Consider the following 18918-nt stretch of genomic DNA (forward strand, 5'->3'; position numbering starts at 1 on the left):
GCACTCCCCCCCCCGTATTGAATCTCTGGTACAGGCCTTCCTGCCTCCTGCCCTTCCAGTCCGGTGGAGTTATTTGGCAGCTCCGTGTCAGCAAACAGCCGAAAATAAAGGCTTCATGCTTTTGCACGCGCCTGCGAGCCACGTGACGTCAGCATGTGGCGGCCAGCTCGCGGGAGAAGGACGTCAGAGGCGCCGGGTCGAGTCGGGTCCGGTCCGGTTCTCCCCAGCAGGGAGCCTCCCTCTACTCGCCCTGCCGAACGAGCTGGGGCAGTGGACTGACCCACTGCAGGCGGACCCGGGCCCCTTCCCGAGCGGAGCCGTCTGTGTGGAGTTCGCATGTCCCCCCCCCCGCGGCAGGGACACAGGGACAGGGGAGACGGGCCCCGAGCCTTCCTGGGCGCTGCTGGGAGGGGAGAGAGGAGGCCAGACCCATGGTGGTGCGGGTTCCAGTCCCTGGACTCGCGCTGGGGCAGCGGTCAGCACCGCGGCCACACAGCTTCGACTGTCTGTGTGGAGTTCGCATGCTCTCCTGCCGGCTGCTCCCAGGCTATTCTGTGCTGTAAACTGGAGGTTTTACAGATTCCGGTGTAGATTTTATTTTCACCGCGGTGAAATGCGCTCATCAGTGCCAATTCTTTATAACCCAAACTGTGAAAACAGCTCCCCTTAAAACACCACACGCGGCGGGGGAGGGGCTGCTGTAAGATGGGGGCAGCCGGAGAGACTGGGGTCCCTCTGGCCAGGAGCAGGCGCCCCCTGTCCCCCAGCCCCCCCGCGGGCCAGGCTGTGGACGAGGCCCAGGAGGAAGGAGAAGAGGCCAGAGTCTTCTTACACAAGGTCGGCCATTTTATTGGACACCACTAAAAACTAGACAATGTGAGTTCGCGAACGGAACCCCGCTGTAAATACGCTTCCAAACCTTTAATTTTCTAAAAAAAAAAAACGTATGGCAGTCGGCCTTCTCCCTTCCAAGATAAATAAAAGGTCACAGGCCACCGGCGTTCCCAGGCCGGCCGACGAAACCCCCGCCACCCTCGTCCCCCCCTCTCTCTCTCTCCTCGCTCCCGGGGACGAGGGGGGTACAAAGTCAACCGAAACCAAATGGAGAATAAAAACGATGAACAACAGTCAAAGCCCAGTTCTGCACAAACCACCCCCCGACCCAGCCTCGAGCGTGTCCAGCGCCGCAGGGACGGACACACGGCTGTCCACAGGAGACGGACACACGCTGTCCACAGGAGACGGACACATGGCTGTCCACAGGGCCTGGAGCGTGTCCAGCCCCGCAGGGACGGACACACGCTGTCCACAGGAGACGGACACACGCTGTCCACAGGGCCTGGAGCGTGTCCAGCGCCGCAGGGACGGACACACGCTGTCCACAGGGCCTCGAGCGTGTCCAGCGCCGCAGGAGATGGACACACGGCTGTCCACGGGAGACGGACACACGGCTGTCCACAGGGCCTCGAGCGTGTCCAGCGCCGCAGGAGACGGACACACGGCTGTTCACAGGGCCTCAAGCGTGTCCAGCGCCGCAGGAGACAGACACACGGCTGTCCACAGGAGACGGACACACTGCTGTCCACAGGAGACGGACACACTGCTGTCCACAGGGCCTGGAGCGTGTCCAGCGCCGCAGGAGACGGACACACGGCTGTCCACGGGAGACGGACACACGGCTGTCCACGGGAGACGGACACACGGCTGTCCACAGGCCCTCGAGCGTGTCCAGCGCCGCAGGAGACGGACACACGGCTGTCCACAGGAGACGGACACACGGCTGTCCACGGGGCTGCCTGCAGGGCCTCGGAGATTCCCAGCTCCGCTCTGCTCCAGAGCGCCGGACGCCAGGCGCCGGAAAGCCGGGGAATTCAGAGTCGGCTCCTGCTGTCCGCAGACGCTGGGGGGGCAGGGTTTCGCTCCGGGGAGCAGAGTATTGCTTCGCGAGTCTTGGCTTGTCCCCGGACCCCCGGGGGGCTTGCAGGCCCCGCGCGGCGTTCCCACCCCCCGGGAGAGGAACGGGACGGCGAAAGGAAATTCATCTGCAGGAGGCGGGGGGGTCGTTCCTGTCCACGGACCGCAGAGCTGGGCCTCATTCCTCGCCCCCCCCAGAAGAAAATCCCAGCTCCCCGCCTAGGGCCGGAGTCCTCCCCCGCCTCCTGGGGGGCCGCGTCTGCGCCCGCCCCCCCCCCCTCAGCTCTTCTTCATCATGCGCCGCGTCTGCCAGGTGTGGAACTTGCTGTAGGCCGTCTGCAGCATCTCCTCCAGGTGCCCCGTCAGCTGCGGAGGGCAAGGGTCAAGGGTTAAAGTTCACACCGGCAGCCTGGCGTGCGTGTCCCGTGCGCGCGAGCTGTGGGCGACGCTAGAAGGCTTACAAACGAGGGGAGGCGGTCGGGGCAGTCTGTAGCTCACCCAGAACCTGGGGCCTAAAACGGCTTGTTCCACGCTCCCACCACCCTTTGTGTAAAGAAGCGCCCTCCTGCCCTCGGGTTTGCTCGAGTGCGTGTGCCACATGTGTGGACAAATACCAGATCAGTGCAAGAGCGCAGGGGTCTGCTTCTCTTGAAAGGAGGGCTGTGGTGTTGCATTTTGCTCTCAATGTGTTGCGACTGCTGCAGGAGAGCATGAGAGAGACGGGAGAGGGCAGGACGGGAGGAGAGAGACAGAGACGGGAGAGGGCAGGACGGGAGGAGAGAGACAGAGACGGGAGAGGGCAGGACGGGAGGAGAGAGACAGAGACGGGAGAGGGCAGGACGGGAGGAGAGAGACAGAGACGGGAGAGGGCAGGACGGGAGGAGAGAGACAGAGACGGGAGAGGGCAGGAGAGGGCAGGACGGGAGGAGAGAGACAGGAGAGGGCAGGACAGGAGGAGAGAGACAGGAGAGGGCAGGACAGGAGGAGAGAGACAGGAGAGGGCAGGACAGGAGGAGAGAGACAGAGAAAGGAGAGGGCAGGAGGGAGCAGGACGGGAGCAGGACGGGAGCAGGACGGGAGCAGGACGGGAGCAGGACGGGAGCAGGACGGGAGCAGGACGGGAGAGGGCAGGACGGGAGGAGAGAGACAGAGACAGGAGAGGGCAGGAGAGGGCAGGAGAGGGCAGGAGAGGGCAGGAGAGGGCGGGAGAGGGCGGGAGAGGGCGGGAGAGGGCGGGAGAGGGCAGGAGAGGGCGGGAGAGGGCGGGAGAGGGCAGGAGAGGGCAGGAGAGGGCAGGAGAGGGCAGGAGAGGGCAGGAGACGTACGTTTGTGCTCAAGTACTGCCGCTGAGCCTTCTCCTGGAAGGGGCGCAGCTTGGTCATCTGGAACCGCTCCAGGTTAGTCCTCATCTTCACCACCTGCGGGCAGAGGAAGAGGAGGAAGAGGAGAGGCAGCGCGTCAGACTCTGACAAACTCCCTCCTGCCACCCTGATCGGGCTGTAAGAGCGCCGCCAGCGAACGCAACACCCTGTCAAGCTCTCCTTCAGAGCAAGGGAACACCGACCCACTCTGAAAGCCCTGCCTTCGCACGGGATGAGGACATCACAACCGCAGCACGCAAGCCAACTGGACTTTCTGCAAGACCTGCTCTGCTGGAACAGCCATTAGCAGAAGTTTCGGGGTTTTGGGGTCCGTTTGTAATCACTGCAGACCTGCCTTTGGCCAGTCCTGCTCCCCTGTTAAAAACACTAAAACCCGTCCGACAGTGGGACCGGGCGGCTGGGTCTCGCCCAGCAGCACAGCTGCGGAGAGCTGTGGCTCCTCAGTGCCGATCACCGACACCGAGCCCATCCACCTCCCAGCACGGCCCGGTCCAGCTGCTCACCCCCAAGATCTATGTGAGGACCAAGCAGGGTGAATGTTGGATGAGTGTCGTGAACAAAAATGTCATGATCAATGTGGAACTGCAACGCGATTTTTAGATTCTGGGTGATGAGTGCCTTTCAAACCACAATAAAACAACGATCGACACAGTAACAAAACCCCCAGTTTACATCACAAAAGAGTCTAAATAACCAGGTCTGCGCAGCGCCATGTTCTGCGATTCAGATCGAGCCAACGAAACATCCAAAGAGGTGAAGCAGCCCTATTGCACTGTAAACAAGCAGGCTTGTGAGTCCATCTCTTTTGATCCAATAGAAATATCGCTCTTGACTTCGAGACGGTTTTGCTGACAAATACTGCTTGTGAACTCTGCCTGCAGATCACGCTGGAACATCTCTGCAGTGAGATGTCTGCTGCACAACCTGCACTTATTCACTCGTACATCACAGTACATCAGTCATGACAGGGACTAGTGAGCAGGAAGGGCCGCCTCGCGTCACGATTCGTGGGAACTCTCACTCTCGCTAGTGGAGAGACCAGGGGTTTGCGACGTCACACAGTGCTTTCACAAAGTTCACGATTTTGTGCTTCATTCTAAATTTGTATTTTTTTTCCCTATAACACCAATTAATTTATTTTGTTACCGAGATTTAAGAACCAGTCTGAGAAACTGGAACTGCAGTTCCCCTGTAACAGCTGTGGGTGATAAAGACGAACATCGTGCTGCAGTCAGGGAGAGATGAGGAGTTGTGCTGCAGTGGGCTGTCGTGCTGATGCGATGAGCACTAGTCATGCCTGAAGGGGCTTAGTTGTGCTGCAGACTCTTGCAGAAAACGGCAGGACACAGGGGTCAAAGGTCAGGCCATGCCAGGCTGTCTCGGCTCAGAGGGAGTCTCGAGGCCTCGCAGTGCGAGAATGACAGGTGCCCCCCACATTACAGAGGCTGAAGCTGGGAAGACCCCCACCCTGCCTCCTCTCCAGGGCTGCTGGAGTTTGGGGGTGTGGGACACGCGGCTCCTGGGACTCCTCACCTTCTCCTCCAGGAAAGGGGTGTTGACGGGAAAACAGGACCAGAAGTGTCGGAGCAGCTCGCCGGCCGCAGTGTACAGGTGCTTCAGCTCAGACTGGACTTCGTTTGGCACCATCTCTGGAGACAAGGACACAGCACACTGGTAATAACACTGGGCCCAGTAACACTGCACACTAGTAATAACACTGAGCACTACTGGTAATGACACTGAATACTAGTAATTACACTGGGCCACTGGCCACTACACTGGGCACAGCTGGTAATAACACTGGATACTAGTAATTACACTGGGCACTGCTGGTAATAACATTGGGCACTAGTAATTACACTGGGTTACTGGCCACTACACTGGGCACTGAAGGTAATAACACTGCATACTAGTGATTACACTGGGCACTGCTGGGTAATAACACTGGGCACTACACTGGCGCTGCTGGGTAATAACACTGGGCACTACACTGGGCGCTGCTGGGTAATAACACTGGGCACTACACTGGCACTGCTGGGTAATAACACTGGGTAATAACACTGGGCACTGCTGGGTAATAACACTGGGTAATAACACTGGGCACTGCTGGGTAATAACACTGGGCACTACACTGGGCACTGCTAGGTAATAACACTGGGCACTACACTGGCATTGTTGGGTAATAAAACTGGACACTACACTGGCGGTGCTGGGTAATAACACTTGGCACTACACTGACGTGTCTGGGTAATAACACTGGGCACTACACTGGCGCTGCTGGGTAATAACACTGGGCACTGCTGGGTAATAACACTGGGCACTACACTGGCACTGCTGGGTAATAACACTGGGCACTACACTGGCACTGCTGGGTAATAACATTGGGCACCGAAGGTAATAACACTGCATACTAGTAATTACACTGGGCACTGCTGGGTAATAACACTGGGCACTGCTGGTTAATAACACTGGGCACTGCTTGGTAATAATACTGGGCACTACACTGGCACTGCTGGGTAATAACACTGGGTAATAACACTGGGCACTGCTGGGTAATAACACTGGGCACTACACTGGCGCTGCTGGGTAATAACACTGGGCACTGCTGGGTAATAACACTGGGCACTACACTGGGCACTGCTGGGTAATAACACTGGGCACTGCTGGGTAATAACACTGGGCACTACACTGGCGCTGCTGGGTAATAAAACTGGGCACTACACTGGCACTGCTGGGTAATAACACTGGGTAATAACACTGGGCACTACGCTGGCACTGCAGGGTAATAACACTGGGCACTGCTGGGTAATAACACTGGGCACTACACTGGGCACTGCTGGGTAATAACACTGGGTAATAACACTGGGCACTGCTGGTGCTGCACTGTGCGCTGGGCAGGCGGGGGACTCACGGTTGATGGCTTGCTGGGTGCCCCCCTGCATGAGCAGCCCCCCAGGGGACAGGGCAGCGATGGCCGTGCTCGCCCCGCTGCTGGACAGCACCTGCACAGAGCAAGAGAAGGGACGGGCGCCGTCAGGACCAGCACCGAGCAGGGGCACCGAGAGACACCCGACGCACAGTGAGCTACACTGACGGCTTCCAGCACTCCAACACTGCAGCTGCAGTGCCTCAGAGCACACAGACTGGACACCTGCCACTCGCAAGGCAAGGGTGAGGAGAGGCAGACAGCAGGGGGGTGGAGAGAGGAGGGGTAGAGAGCCAGGGGGAGGAGTGAAGGCAGAGAGAGGAGGGGTAGAGAGCCAGTAGGGAGGAGTGAGGGCAGAGAGAGGAGGGGTAGAGAGCCAGTAGGGAGGAGTGAGGGCAGAGAGAGGAGGGGTAGAGAGCCAGTAGGGAGGAGTGAAGGCAGAGAGAGGAGGGGTAGAGAGCCAGTAGGGAGGAGTGAAGGCAGAGAGAGGAGGGGTAGAGAGCCAGTAGGGAGGAGTGAAGGCAGAGAGAGGAGGGGTAGAGAGCCAGTAGGGAGGAGTGAGGGCAGAGAGAAGAGGGGTAGAGAGCCAGTAGGGAGGAGTGAAGGCAGAGAGAGGAGGGGTAGAGAGCCAGGGGGAGGAGTGAGGGCAGAGAGAGGAGGGGTAGAGAGCCAGTAGGGAGGAGTGAAGGCAGAGAGAGGAGGGGTAGAGAGCCAGTAGGGAGGAGTGAAGGCAGAGAGAGGAGGGGTAGAGAGCCAGGGGGAGGAGTGAAGGCAGAGAGAGGAGGGGTAGAGAGCCAGGGGGAGGAGTGAAGGCAGAGAGAGGAGGGGTAGAGAGCCAGGGGGAGGAGTGAGGGCAGAGAGAGGAGGGGTAGAGAGCCAGTAGGGAGGAGTGAGGGCAGAGAGAGGAGGGGTAGAGAGCCAGTAGGGAGGAGTGAAGGCAGAGAGAGGAGGGGTAGAGAGCCAGTAGGGAGGAGTGAGGGCAGAGAGAGGAGGGGTAGAGAGCCAGTAGGGAGGAGTGAGGGCAGAGAGAGGAGGGGTAGAGAGCCAGGGGGAGGAGTGAGGGCAGAGAGAGGAGGGGTAGAGAGCCAGGGGGAGGAGTGAGGGCAGAGAGAGAGGAGGGGTAGAGAGCCAGTAGGGAGGAGTGAGGGCAGAGAGAGGAGGGGTAGAGAGCCAGTAGGGAGGAGTGAGGGCAGAGAGAGGAGGGGTAGAGAGCCAGTAGGGAGGAGTGAGGGCAGAGAGAGGAGGGGTAGAGAGCCAGTAGGGAGGAGTGAGGGCAGAGAGAGGAGGGGTAGAGAGCCAGGGGGAGGAGTGAAGGCAGAGAGAGGAGGGGTAGAGAGCCAGGGGGAGGAGTGAAGGCAGAGAGAGGAGGGGTAGAGAGCCAGGGGGAGGAGTGAAGGCAGAGAGAAGAGGGGTAGAGAGCCAGTAGGGAGGAGTGAGGGCAGAGAGAGGAGGGGTAGAGAGCCAGGTGGAGGTGTGAAGGCAGAGAGAGGAGGGGTAGAGAGCCAGTAGGGAGGAGTGAGGGCAGAGAGAGGAGGGGTAGAGAGCCAGGGGGAGGAGTGAGGGCAGAGAGAGGAGGGGTAGAGAGCCAGTAGGGAGGAGTGAAGGCAGAGAGAGGAGGGGTAGAGAGCCAGGGGGAGGAGTGAGGGCAGAGAGAGGAGGGGTAGAGAGCCAGGGGGAGGAGTGAGGGCAGAGAGAGGAGGGGTAGAGAGCCAGTAGGGAGGAGTGAGGGCAGAGAGAGGAGGGGTAGAGAGCCAGTAGGGAGGAGTGAGGGCAGAGAGAGGAGGGGTAGAGAGCCAGTAGGGAGGAGTGAGGGCAGAGAGAGGAGGGGTAGAGAGCCAGTAGGGAGGAGTGAGGGCAGAGAGAGGAGGGGTAGAGAGCCAGTAGGGAGGAGTGAGGGCAGAGAGAGGAGGGGTAGAGAGCCAGTAGGGAGGAGTGAGGGCAGAGAGAGGGGGGAGGGTCCAGCCTCACCTGAGTCAGACTCGGCCTGTAGTTGGCCATCTCGTGCCTGATGCAGCCGACGGAGTTAATGATGTCCTGGCTGGTCGTGTACTGCTGGGACTGCACTGGGACAGGCCCGTGAGAATACCTGCGGACAGAGGAGAGGAGACGTCACCAGGGGAGTCATGGAGCAGCGAAGAACGCGAAGAGGGGACAGCCGATCTGGCCCGTTTGGGTAGTCAGTAACTAATTCATCCCAGGATCCCATCTGGTCCAGCTGTTTTTAAAAGGAGGTCAGGGTATCGGCTTTCAGCACAAGGCTGGGTACCCTGTGCCACACTCTCCCCACAGCCCTCTGGGTAAAGACGTGCCTCCTGTTCTGTTCTAAATGCCCTTCCTTGTGACTCTGCTCACTCTCCAGACTAACGGAGGGATGGGGCTGAAAAGACCAGCAGACAGGAAGCCTGTGTGCGAAGAGGGAGTGGAGGTCTAGTTATCTGACAGACTTCTTGACGTCCAATCTGTACCTAAAAAACCCTGCAAAACAGCGCAAACGCTTCCTAAGTCCTGGTGAGCCAAACCTCGGGGCTGGATCCCCATCGTGTGCCGAGGGGTTCAGCCAGGGTGAACGCCGCTCCTCACGCGACCAGGACCTCTGGGATCACAAGCACACGGACAGCGCCGGACACAGACGTGGCGCCCGGCCGCACAGACCCCGAGCCCAGGGGCCCGTCCTCAAGCCCTAGGAGAGCGCCGCCAGTCAGCGTGCGGCACAGCGTGCCCCCAGCGGGCCAGCGGGCTCACCTGTCCGACTTCTTGAGCTTCAGGGCCACGGTCTTCCTCCCGCTGTCCCTCTCCAGGTCCTCGTACTCGATGGCCTCCTGCAGCTTCACCTGCGGACGCAAGCAGGCGACACGCTGAGCTCCAGGGCTCCCCCTGCGGGCGGCTCGAGCGCGCTGCCGGCTCTCGGACCCCCCCGTGCTGCGCCACACGCCTACCTCACCCCCCCCACCCCCAACCCCACCGAGAGTCGGACCTTTTTAACCGGGGGCTGGAAGAAGTCGGAGTCCTTGGAGTTTCCGTCGGTGCTGCTCGTCTCGCTGGCCTGGTCGTTCTGCGTGTCCCTGGAAGAGAAACAAGGGAAACAAAAATAGTAACAACGGTGGATGCAGATTTGGTTGCTCTGTCTCCCTCTGTTTCTCTCTCTGTCTGCACCCCTCGCCCCCCTATTCTCCACCCCCTCTGCCCTCGCCCCCCTATTCTCCACCCCCTCTGCCCTCGCCCCCCTATTCTCCACCCCCTCTGCCCTCCTCCCCCTATTCTCCACCCCCTCTGCCCTCCTCCCCCTATTCTCCACCCCCTCTGCCCTCGCCCCCCTATTCTCCACCCCCTCTGCCCTCCTCCCCCTATTCTCCACCCCCTCTGCCCTCGCCCCCCTATTCTCCACCCCCTCTGCCCTCCTCCCCCTATTCTCCACCCCCTCTGCCCTCGCACCCCTCCCCCTCTGCCCTCCCCACCCCTATTCTCCACCCCCTCTGCCCTCCAGCCCCCCCGGCTCTCCAGCCCCCCTCTGCCCTCGCCCCCCCTTCCCACCCCACCCCGGCTCTCCACCCCCCCCCCCTGCCCTCGCCTCCCTCTGCCCTCACCCCCCCAGCTATCCAGCCCCCCCCTCTCCCCCCAGTCCTGCCCCCCCTCTCCACCCCCTCCCTGCACTCACTGCTTGCGGAGCCCGGCGGCCAGCACCATGGCGCTGTGGTGGTTGAAGCGCTTGATGATGGCCGAGTTGCTGTTCTCCTTCACGGACTTGCCCGGCTGGGAGCTGGAGGGCCCGCTGGGGAGACCGTAGCCCTGCGGGGAGGAGACACGCTCGGCTCAGCCCGCCCGCCGGCCACCGAGCCGCAGGACACCGCGGGGCACGACGCCAGCTCTCGGCACGGTGTCCCAGCTCACATCCATGCCCCAGCTCTCGGCTCTTACCTCATCCAGCGTCTTGTCCTCCAGGGACAGCAGGTCCACCAGGGGATTTCTGACCCCTTGGATGACCATCGCCTTCAGCCCTGCAGCACAACGACACGCGCTCAGTGACCCTGCGCTCGGTCGCGACCAGCAGTGGACGTGCACCACCCACTCCATTATCAATCAGTTAATCAATCGTATTGATCGCGGGCCCCCTTTTATTTATTGCACCGTTAAGAAGAGACGATGGCTCAGCCCCCTCACCACCCGCCACAGGCGCGGAGATCGCCGAGGGGCCTGCTCACCTGTCTCGTCCTGTCTGGCGCACTCGGAGAAGAGGTCCTGCGAGCCGGTGCTGATCCGGTCCCTGTGGAAATAGTGAGACTGGAAGAACCGGGTCCAGAACTCCTTCTCGGTCAGGTTGTGGGGGACGTTCTCCGCGTATTTCTGCTTCACTGGAAAAGGAATCGCCGCAGTGAGAGGGGCGTCCGAGCGCCAGGCCATCGCCCCTCGCCGCTCGGGCACGGCCGGGGAGCCGGGGGCAGCGAGGGGCTCCGGACCAGAGAGTCGGCCCAGAGCTCGGCGGGGAATCTGTTCCCGAGAGCCGAGAACAAAAAACTCCGAACGCCTTTGGAGTCTGGGTGCAAAAAATGAAGATCCGGAACCAAGACTCCCTTCAAACAAGCCATGTATAAATACAGGACCTTACCTTACCTTCTCCTTCATAAGCACAGAATAAGAGATCACTTTGTTGGCCATACAGAATTTTTTGCATTAGGAATTTGTCTTTTCGCAGACCCCAGCTTGCTCTCCATGAGACACACAGACAGGGAGAGAAGCTGGGGGTCAGAGCGCAGGGTCAGCCATTGTACAGCACCCCTGGAGCAGTTGGGGTTCAGGGCCCTGCTCAGGGGCCCAACGGAGTAGGATTCCTCTGCCGGCTGCGGGATTTGAACCGGCAACCTTCCAGCCACAGGTGCAGATCCTGAGCCACAGGGCCACCACACATATAGTTCAAATATACACTATTATACATAAATATAAAGTATATTCAGTCGACAAACTCACAGATTTACATGGTGGCTCCAGAACATACAAAATACTGAAAAAATGCTTTAATCTCAGAATAATTCATCAAGCATGCTTACACTACCTAGATAGTGAGCCTACAGTTTTCTTTACTATTTTTTTTTTTATTTACATTGAATATATTGCATTACCATAGCAGTGCAGGTGGGGAGCTGCGTCAGCATGCGTAGGCTGCAAAGGAACAAGTAAAGGTTTACTCCATGCTGAAAATTTCGGCCGTAGAGCCTTGACACACCTGAAGAAGGCTCCACGGCCGAAACGCTGGGTTTTCTCTCTTCTTTTTTTCAGCATGGAATAAACCTATCACTTGTTCCATCACCATAACAGGTTAGCAAGATTTTTGTTTTTACAAGGGTTATAGGATAAATCTTGTCTAGGTGTGAACGTGGCTCTATGCGCAAATGAAAATCCCTTACCCCTGTGTGAGTTACAAGTCGACCGCATACTTGTTTCACAAACACTTTTCATACAGCAGAAACGTTTGGGCTCCACAGAGGATTCTACAGAAGTAATTCCAATCCTTCAGGTTAAGTTTATCAGGCAGGATTTCTATCCATCGGATCCCGCCTGTCCGACACGAATTCGCTCCGCCACTCAAGACACGCAATACCCCCCCTCCGCCCCCCAACACCTCCTGTGATCGGGGGCGACAGACTGCGCCCAGGCCCCCCCGGAAGGCAGGAGGGAGGGGGGGTGGTCTGGGCCGTACCTGCGGGGTAGGTCCTGAATATGGACTCGATGATGTCGGCGGTGAGGTTGTATCTGAGCCCGTTACAGCCATCCGTCTGTGGGCGGACGTCCGCCTGGAAGAGCCGACAGGAGAGGAGAGGGACAGTCAGGCCGCCGAGCGCTCCCCGGATCCCTGGATCAATAACTACCGATCGAGTCGCCGGAGAGGAGCCGGCTTCTCCCGCTCCTCTGGGAAAAGGGGTTTTGGGACAGACAGCTGTCCTTCTATTCTCGCAGAAGAGCGGGAAGGAAGCGTCACAGGTCCCCCTCTCCCTCCCTGCGGGAGGAGGAGGAGAAGATCTTCTCCGGCTCCTCACTCCTGTGTCACAGAGCCTGCAGAAACGCCCCCTCCGGCCAGCGCGCTCGGGCAGCACGGCCCTTCGGAAAGGGGAACGGCAACGCTGCTCGCGCATTTCAGGGCTAGAAGGAATCAGCAACCCACAACAGAAGTGAAATGTAGACAGGAACTTGTAAAACCTCCAATTTACATCACAAAACAGATACATTTCCAGGCACTGGCAACTGCGATTCAGGTCGAGGCACCAAAACTGCCGGTGAGGCGAAGCAGCCCAATAACACTGTGAACCAGCAGGCTTGCGAACCCAACTCTTCTGATCCAGTGGAAATGTGGTTCTTGACATCAAGCTGGGTTTGCAGATAAACAGAAATGACTTGTTAACTCTGCCTGCAGATCACACGCACATTCCTGCAGTGAAATATCTGCTGCACAACCTGTATTTATTCACTCGGACATCACAGTACATCAGGCACAACGGGGACTAGTGAGCAGGAAGGGCCGCTTGGCGTCACAGTTCTTGTGAACTCGCCCGCGGTGAGACCAGGGGCTTCTGACCACACGGCGACTTACAGCACTGTCACAAAATCCCGGTTTTGTGCTCCATTCAGAATTTTTTTTTCTCTATGCCATCAATAAATCTATTTTGGTACCGAGATTTAATGGCAGGTCTGAGGAATTGGGACGGTAACAAAACGCATCTGAAACCTGGGAAGAGTTCTTCCGGACGGCGGGACCTCCACGATCCCCACGACTCCAGTGGCCAGTTAAACCTCTTACCAGGAAGGCCGCGGAGATGCCCACTTCCTGCTTGCCGCTGGCCAGCGAGTGGTCCACGGAGGTCAGGCTGAGCCGATTGGCCCAGAACTCCTCGGCGCTGATCACCTGACTCACAACCAGGTCCTTGTAGAGCTGGAACAGCACCGGGTCCTCCTGGAGCATTCTGGGAAGGGAGGCACACACAGTCAGTGCCTGGATGGGAGACTCCTGGGAAAGCTGAGGCTGCTGCTGGGAGAAGTGTTACTGGGGCCAGTAGGGAGCGCTCACCCTGTGGTCTGTGTGGGTCCTAATGCCCCAGTACAGTGACATGGATAAAATACTGTTAAAAAAAAGGACACCGCCTTTCGGATGAGACACAAAACCAAGGACTTGACTCTCTGTGGTCATTAACAATCCCAGGGCGTCTCTCTAGAAGAGTAGGGGTGTTACCCCGGTGTCCTGGCCAAATTTCCCCCTGGCCTTTACCAGTCATGGCCTCCTAATAACCCCCATCTCTGAACTGGCTTCATCACTCTGCTCTCCTCCCCACTGAGAGCTGGTGTGTGTGAGGGGACTGGAGCATCACCCAGGTGGGGCTGCACACTGGTGGGGGTGGAGGGGATCCCCATGACCTGTAAAGAGCTCTGAGTGGGGTGTCCAGAAAAGTGCTGTATAAGAGTAAGCTACCATTACTATTAATTAAAAAGCAACACACAGCATGCAAGGTCTCAGCGCTGTGCCCACCCCCCGTCTCCGAGACGCTGCGAGAGAGGGGGGCGCAGGGGGGACACAGCGCGTGCCCACCCCGTCTCCGAGACGCTGCGAGAGAGGGGGACACACCTGTTCTTCTCCTCCAGCTCCTTGTTGGCCCTCCTCTTGAACTTGGGCAGCAGCTGCTGCAGCAGGTCCTTGGCGGCGTCGCGGTCGCGCAGCGCCGTGCTCTCGCCCGCGAAGTGGAAGGTGCTCGTCTCGCCCGTGTGCAGGACCAGCTGCAGCTGGATCTTCGCCTTCCCGTCCGGGCTGATCTTCTGGCCTGCGGCGGGGGACCCCGACTCTCGTTACACCCCGCGCAGCTCGCAGGCCCCCCGCCCTCCGGCCTCCTCCCCCACCCGCGAGGAGCCCTCGGCCCTTTTAACAGGACGTCCCAGCGCCAGGCGCGCGGCTGCACAGGCCTCCCAGTCCCTTGTCCCTCGACCCTCGACCCTTGTCCCCCGACCCCTGGCCCCCAGTCCCCAGTCCCCAGTCCCCAGGCCCTTGTCCCCCGGCCCCCGTCCCCCAGTCCCCAGGCCCTATCTGCACGGCCGCCCCGAAAATCACTCTGGAGGGAGGGATCCAGGAGCAGGGAAGAGAAACGAACCATTCAGAACCACAAGCCACTGCGTTTCCGTGGCTCCCTTCACCCCCGAGGATCCCAGAGGATCCCAGGAGATCCCAGAGGGGCAGATCTAGCACAGAGGCAGGCGACAGGCTTAGTCTTCATCTGCTTAGGCTACGAAGTCGAAACCCCCGTGGGGAGGACCCGCTGTGCTGACACACCCACGCCGAGGCACGGCACGGTCTAATCCTGGGGTATCCCAAGCAGGAGCGGACAGAGTCCCCTGCGTTCTAAGGGGGGAGGGGGGCTGTGCCCGTCACCGGGGGGAGGTCAGGCGCGCTCGAACCCGCGGCCCCTGCGGAGCGCCCCGCTCGGACCCCGGGTGACCGCACTCACAGCGGATGTCGGAATACAGGTGGCTGACGGAGAAGCGGTCCTTGCCCTCCGGGCCCCAGGCGATCCGCTCGGCCATCAGGTACAGCGTCCCGTCCTGCTTCTTCTGCCGGACGTGCTTGACCACCAGCAGCACCTCCTCCGAGGAGGCGGCCATGGCTGAGAGAGAGAGACAGGAGAGGGCAGGACGGGAGAGGAGGAGAGAGAGAGAGACAGGAGAGGGCAGGACGGGAGAGGAGGAGAGAGAGAGAGACAGGAGAGGGCAGGACGGGAGAGGAGGAGAGAGAGAGAGAGACGGGAGACGGGAGAGGGCAGGACGGGAGAGGAGGAGGAGAGAGAGAGAGACAGAGACGGGAGAGGGCAGGACGGGAGAGGAGGAGAGAGAGAGAGAGAGACAGAGACGGGAGAGGGCAGGACGGGAGAGGAGGAGAGAGAGAGAGAGAGACGGGAGAGGGCAGGACGGGAGAGGAGGAGGAGAGAGAGAGAGACAGAGACGGGAGAGGGCAGGACGGGAGAGGAGGAGAGAGAGAGAGAGACAGAGACGGGAGAGGGCAGGACGGGAGAGGAGGAGAGAGAGAGAGAGAGACGGGAGAGGGCAGGACGGGAGAGGAGGAGGAGAGAGAGAGAGACAGAGACGGGAGAGGGCAGGACGGGAGAGGAGGAGAGAGAGAGAGAGACAGAGACGGGAGAGGGCAGGACGGGAGAGGAGGAGAGAGAGAGAGAGAGAGAGACGGGAGAGGGCAGGACGGGAGAGGAGGAGAGAGAGAGAGAGACAGAGACGGGAGAGGGCAGGACGGGAGAGGAGGAGAGAGAGAGAGAGACAGAGACGGGAGAGGGCAGGACGGGAGAGGAGGAGAGAGAGAGAGAGAGACGGGAGAGGGCAGGACGGGAGAGGAGGAGGAGAGAGAGAGAGACAGAGACGGGAGAGGGCAGGACGGGAGAGGAGGAGAGAGAGAGAGAGACAGAGACGGGAGAGGGCAGGACGGGAGAGGAGGAGAGAGAGAGAGAGAGACGGGAGAGGGCAGGACGGGAGAGGAGGAGAGAGAGAGAGAGAGACGGGAGAGGGCAGGACGGGAGAGGAGGAGGAGAGAGAGAGAGACAGAGACGGGAGAGGGCAGGACGGGAGAGGAGGAGAGAGAGAGAGAGACAGAGACGGGAGAGGGCAGGACGGGAGAGGAGGAGAGAGAGAGAGAGAGACGGGAGAGGGCAGGACGGGAGAGGAGGAGAGAGAGAGAGAGACAGAGACGGGAGAGGGCAGGACGGGAGAGGAGGAGAGAGAGAGAGAGACAGAGACGGGAGAGGGCAGGACGGGAGAGGAGGAGAGAGAGAGAGAGACGGGAGAGGGCAGGACGGGAGAGGAGGAGAGAGAGAGAGAGAGACGGGAGAGGGCAGGACGGGAGAGGAGGAGGAGAGAGAGAGAGACAGAGACGGGAGAGGGCAGGACGGGAGAGGAGGAGGAGAGAGAGAGAGACAGAGACGGGAGAGGGCAGGACGGGAGAGGAGGAGGAGAGAGAGAGAGACAGAGACGGGAGAGGGCAGGACGGGAGAGGAGGAGAGAGAGAGAGAGAGAGACAGAGACGGGAGAGGGCAGAACGGGAGAGGAGGAGAGAGAGAGAGAGACAGAGACGGGAGAGGGCAGGACGGGAGAGGAGGAGAGAGAGAGAGAGACAGAGACGGGAGAGGGCAGGACGGGAGAGGAGGAGAGAGAGAGAGACAGAGACGGGAGAGGGCAGGACGGGAGAGGAGGAGAGAGAGAGAGACAGAGACGGGAGAGGGCAGGACAGAAGAGGAGGAGAGAGGGAGAGAGACGGGAGAGGAGGAGAGAGAGAGAGACGGGAGAGGGCAGGACGGGAGAGGAGGAGAGAGAGAGAGACGGGAGAGGGCAGGACGGGAGAGGAGGAGAGAGAGAGAGACGGGAGAGGGCAGGACAGGAGAGGAGGAGAGACGGGAGAGGGCAGGACAGAAAAAGAGGAGAGAGGGAGAGAGACAGGAGAGGAGGAGAGAGACAGAGACAGGAGAGGGCAGGACGGGAGAGGAGGAGAGAGAGAGAGAGACGGGAGAGGGCAGGACAGAAGAGGAGGGGAGAGAGAGAGAGAGACGGGAGAGGGCAGGACAGAAGAGGAGGAGGAGAGAGAGAGAGACGGGAGAGGGCAGGACAGAAGAGGAGGAGGAGAGAGAGAGAGACGGGAGAGGGCAGGACAGGAGAGGAGGAGAGAGAGAGAGACAGAGACGGGAGAGGGCAGGACGGGAGAGGAGGAGAGAGAGAGAGACAGAGACGGGAGAGGGCAGGACGGGAGAGGAGGAGAGAGAGAGAGACAGAGACGGGAGAGGGCAGGACGGGAGAGGAGGAGAGACGGGAGAGGGCAGGACAGAAGAGGAGGAGAGACGGGAGAGGGCAGGACAGAAGAAGAGCAGAGAGGGAGAGAGACGGGAGAGGAGGAGAGAGAGAGAGACAGGAGAGGGCAGGACGGGAGAGGAGGAGAGAGAGAGAGACGGGAGAGGGCAGGACGGGAGAGGAGGAGAGAGAGAGAGACGGGAGAGGGCAGGACGGGAGAGGAGGAGAGAGAGAGAGACGGGAGAGGGCAGGACGGGAGAGGAGGAGAGAGAGAGAGACGGGAGAGGGCAGGACAGAAGAGGAGGAGAGAGAGAGAGAGAGAGAGACGGGAGAGGACAGGACAGAAGAGGAGGAGAGAGAGAGAGAGAGACAGGAGAGGACAGGACCGAAGAGGAGGAGAGAGAGAGAGAGAGACAGGAGAGGACAGGACCGAAGAGGAGGAGAGAGAGAGAGAGGAGAGGGCAGGACGGGAGGAGAGAGAGAGAGAGGAGAGGGCAGGACGGGAGGAGAGAGAGAGAGAGAGGAGAGGGCAGGACGGGAGGAGAGAGAGAGAGAGAGGAGAGGGCAGGACGGGAGGAGAGAGAGAGAGAGACAGATATTTTTACACACAGTGTATGTGTGTGTGGCAGTGTGTTGGCTCCATCGACAAGCCAGCCGGATGAGTTCCTCTGAGCAGTCAGCTCCTCGGCCCCCGGTCCAGAGGAACCACGACACTAACACCTCCCGGGCCGGCGCACGGTCTCATAACGGAAGTGCGTGCCGTGCAGATTAAAATTCAAGCCCCCCCCCCAACAGCACGTCTATCCGGCTGACCCAGAAAGCGCTCTCCCTGTCCCGGGCACGGTACCGGCTGGGGGAGAGCTGCAGCAGAGCACAAGCCCCAGGGAAACTGCATACAACAGCTCAATACAACCGCAAACTCCACCACTGACGAAGGTGGACACAGGTGCTGCACCGCAACATGCACTCCGACTGCTCTGTGCCCTGCTTCCCTACTTGTTTCAGCGCTGCAAGATTAATATTTAATCGCCATCGGTTAGGCTACAATAAAAACAAGTATCACCGGCAATGGCAAAAATATTATGAGAATGACATGTACGTGGTGTGAGGGCTTAGTTACTGTACTGGAGCGCAGTGTCGACGGAACCTTGTGAGTCCAGTGAGACACAGAATTGATCTCCAACCGTGTTCAGACTCGCCAAAGCCCATTACTTACTTAATACCTGACACACGCCCTAATGCCCCCAGCGCAGATAAAACCTCGTTTTAAAAGCGAATCAAGGGCACAGCAGGGGTCTGACACTCGGGTTTTTTTCTTTAAATAGGTGACAGCGCTCAAAAGTAACTACAACCCCCTCTGCTCCTTCCACCACGGTGCACAGCGCAAAAGTCGCCGAACGACAACAACCGGTACCTTTTCCCCCTCAGAAGCGGCCGCTCCTGTTTCCGTGGCTGTGGCCGGGGCTGCAGAGGCAGGTTTCACTCCACGGGAGACGTGGGGACGCGTGGAGTCTTCGCTAGGGTCTATGATAACAAACGCGCAACTTGCCCGCGGCTGCCACCCCCGACACCTCCATCGGCACCCGTGCCGGCTGTAACACTCAAAACCCTCCGGCTGGGAAACAGCGTCACCGGCTGCAGAGGGCCGGGTGAAAACACAGCCCCACCTACTCCGGTACTGGATTCCAACCGCTGATGATAGTTAACCGTTTAGAAGTTAAACTGACCGGATATATGCTGACCGGATCTGACTTTTTTTTTGGATATTTTCCGATTTTCCCTCCAGGGCACTGTAGTGAAGCAGTAAAGAATCACACAAAATACTTGGGTAAAGAGCAAAAAGTGTGGAATTCAAATCAGTAACTCCTGACACTTATACGAGCCCTG

The 18918-nt window shown here is 59.6% G+C and overlaps 1 protein-coding gene across 1 annotated transcript; it reads right to left on the reverse strand.

Moving 5' to 3' along the window:
• Positions 1–825: 825 nt before the first annotated feature.
• gtf2h1 (general transcription factor IIH, polypeptide 1) lies at positions 826–18644 on the reverse strand. The gene is made up of 15 exons (XM_088611737.1): positions 18446–18644; positions 14700–14855; positions 13829–14021; positions 13010–13172; positions 11915–12008; positions 10422–10571; positions 10138–10217; positions 9878–10008; positions 9197–9284; positions 8965–9053; positions 8191–8308; positions 6208–6298; positions 4830–4945; positions 3240–3332; positions 826–2280 (listed from the first exon to the last, which is right to left on the reverse strand). Exons 2-15 carry the CDS (start codon positions 14851–14853, stop codon positions 2194–2196), a joined length of 1647 nt encoding a protein of 548 aa, XP_088467863.1. The 5' UTR covers positions 14854–14855; positions 18446–18644; the 3' UTR covers positions 826–2193.
• Positions 18645–18918: the final 274 nt, after the last annotated feature.

The sequence above is a fragment of the Lepisosteus platostomus genome, chromosome 18, assembly GCF_059453375.1.
Source record: "Lepisosteus platostomus isolate fLepPlt1 chromosome 18, fLepPlt1.hap1, whole genome shotgun sequence".
In the NCBI taxonomy this organism is placed as follows: Eukaryota; Metazoa; Chordata; class Actinopteri; order Semionotiformes; family Lepisosteidae; genus Lepisosteus; species Lepisosteus platostomus.

Excerpts from the sequence above, each read along its gene's own strand:
- gtf2h1 (XM_088611737.1), bottom strand. The coding sequence starts at position 14,853 with ATGGCCGCCTCCTCGGAGGAGGTGCTGCTGGTGGTCAAGCACGTCCGG. Across the intron at positions 10,218-10,421 it reads CGCCAGACAGGACGAGACAG|GGCTGAAGGCGATGGTCATC; the intron begins GTGAGCAGGCCC and ends GTTGTGCTGCAG. Across the intron at positions 6,299-8,190 it reads ACAGGCCGAGTCTGACTCAG|GTGCTGTCCAGCAGCGGGGC; the intron begins GTGAGGCTGGAC and ends TGCTCTGTGCAG.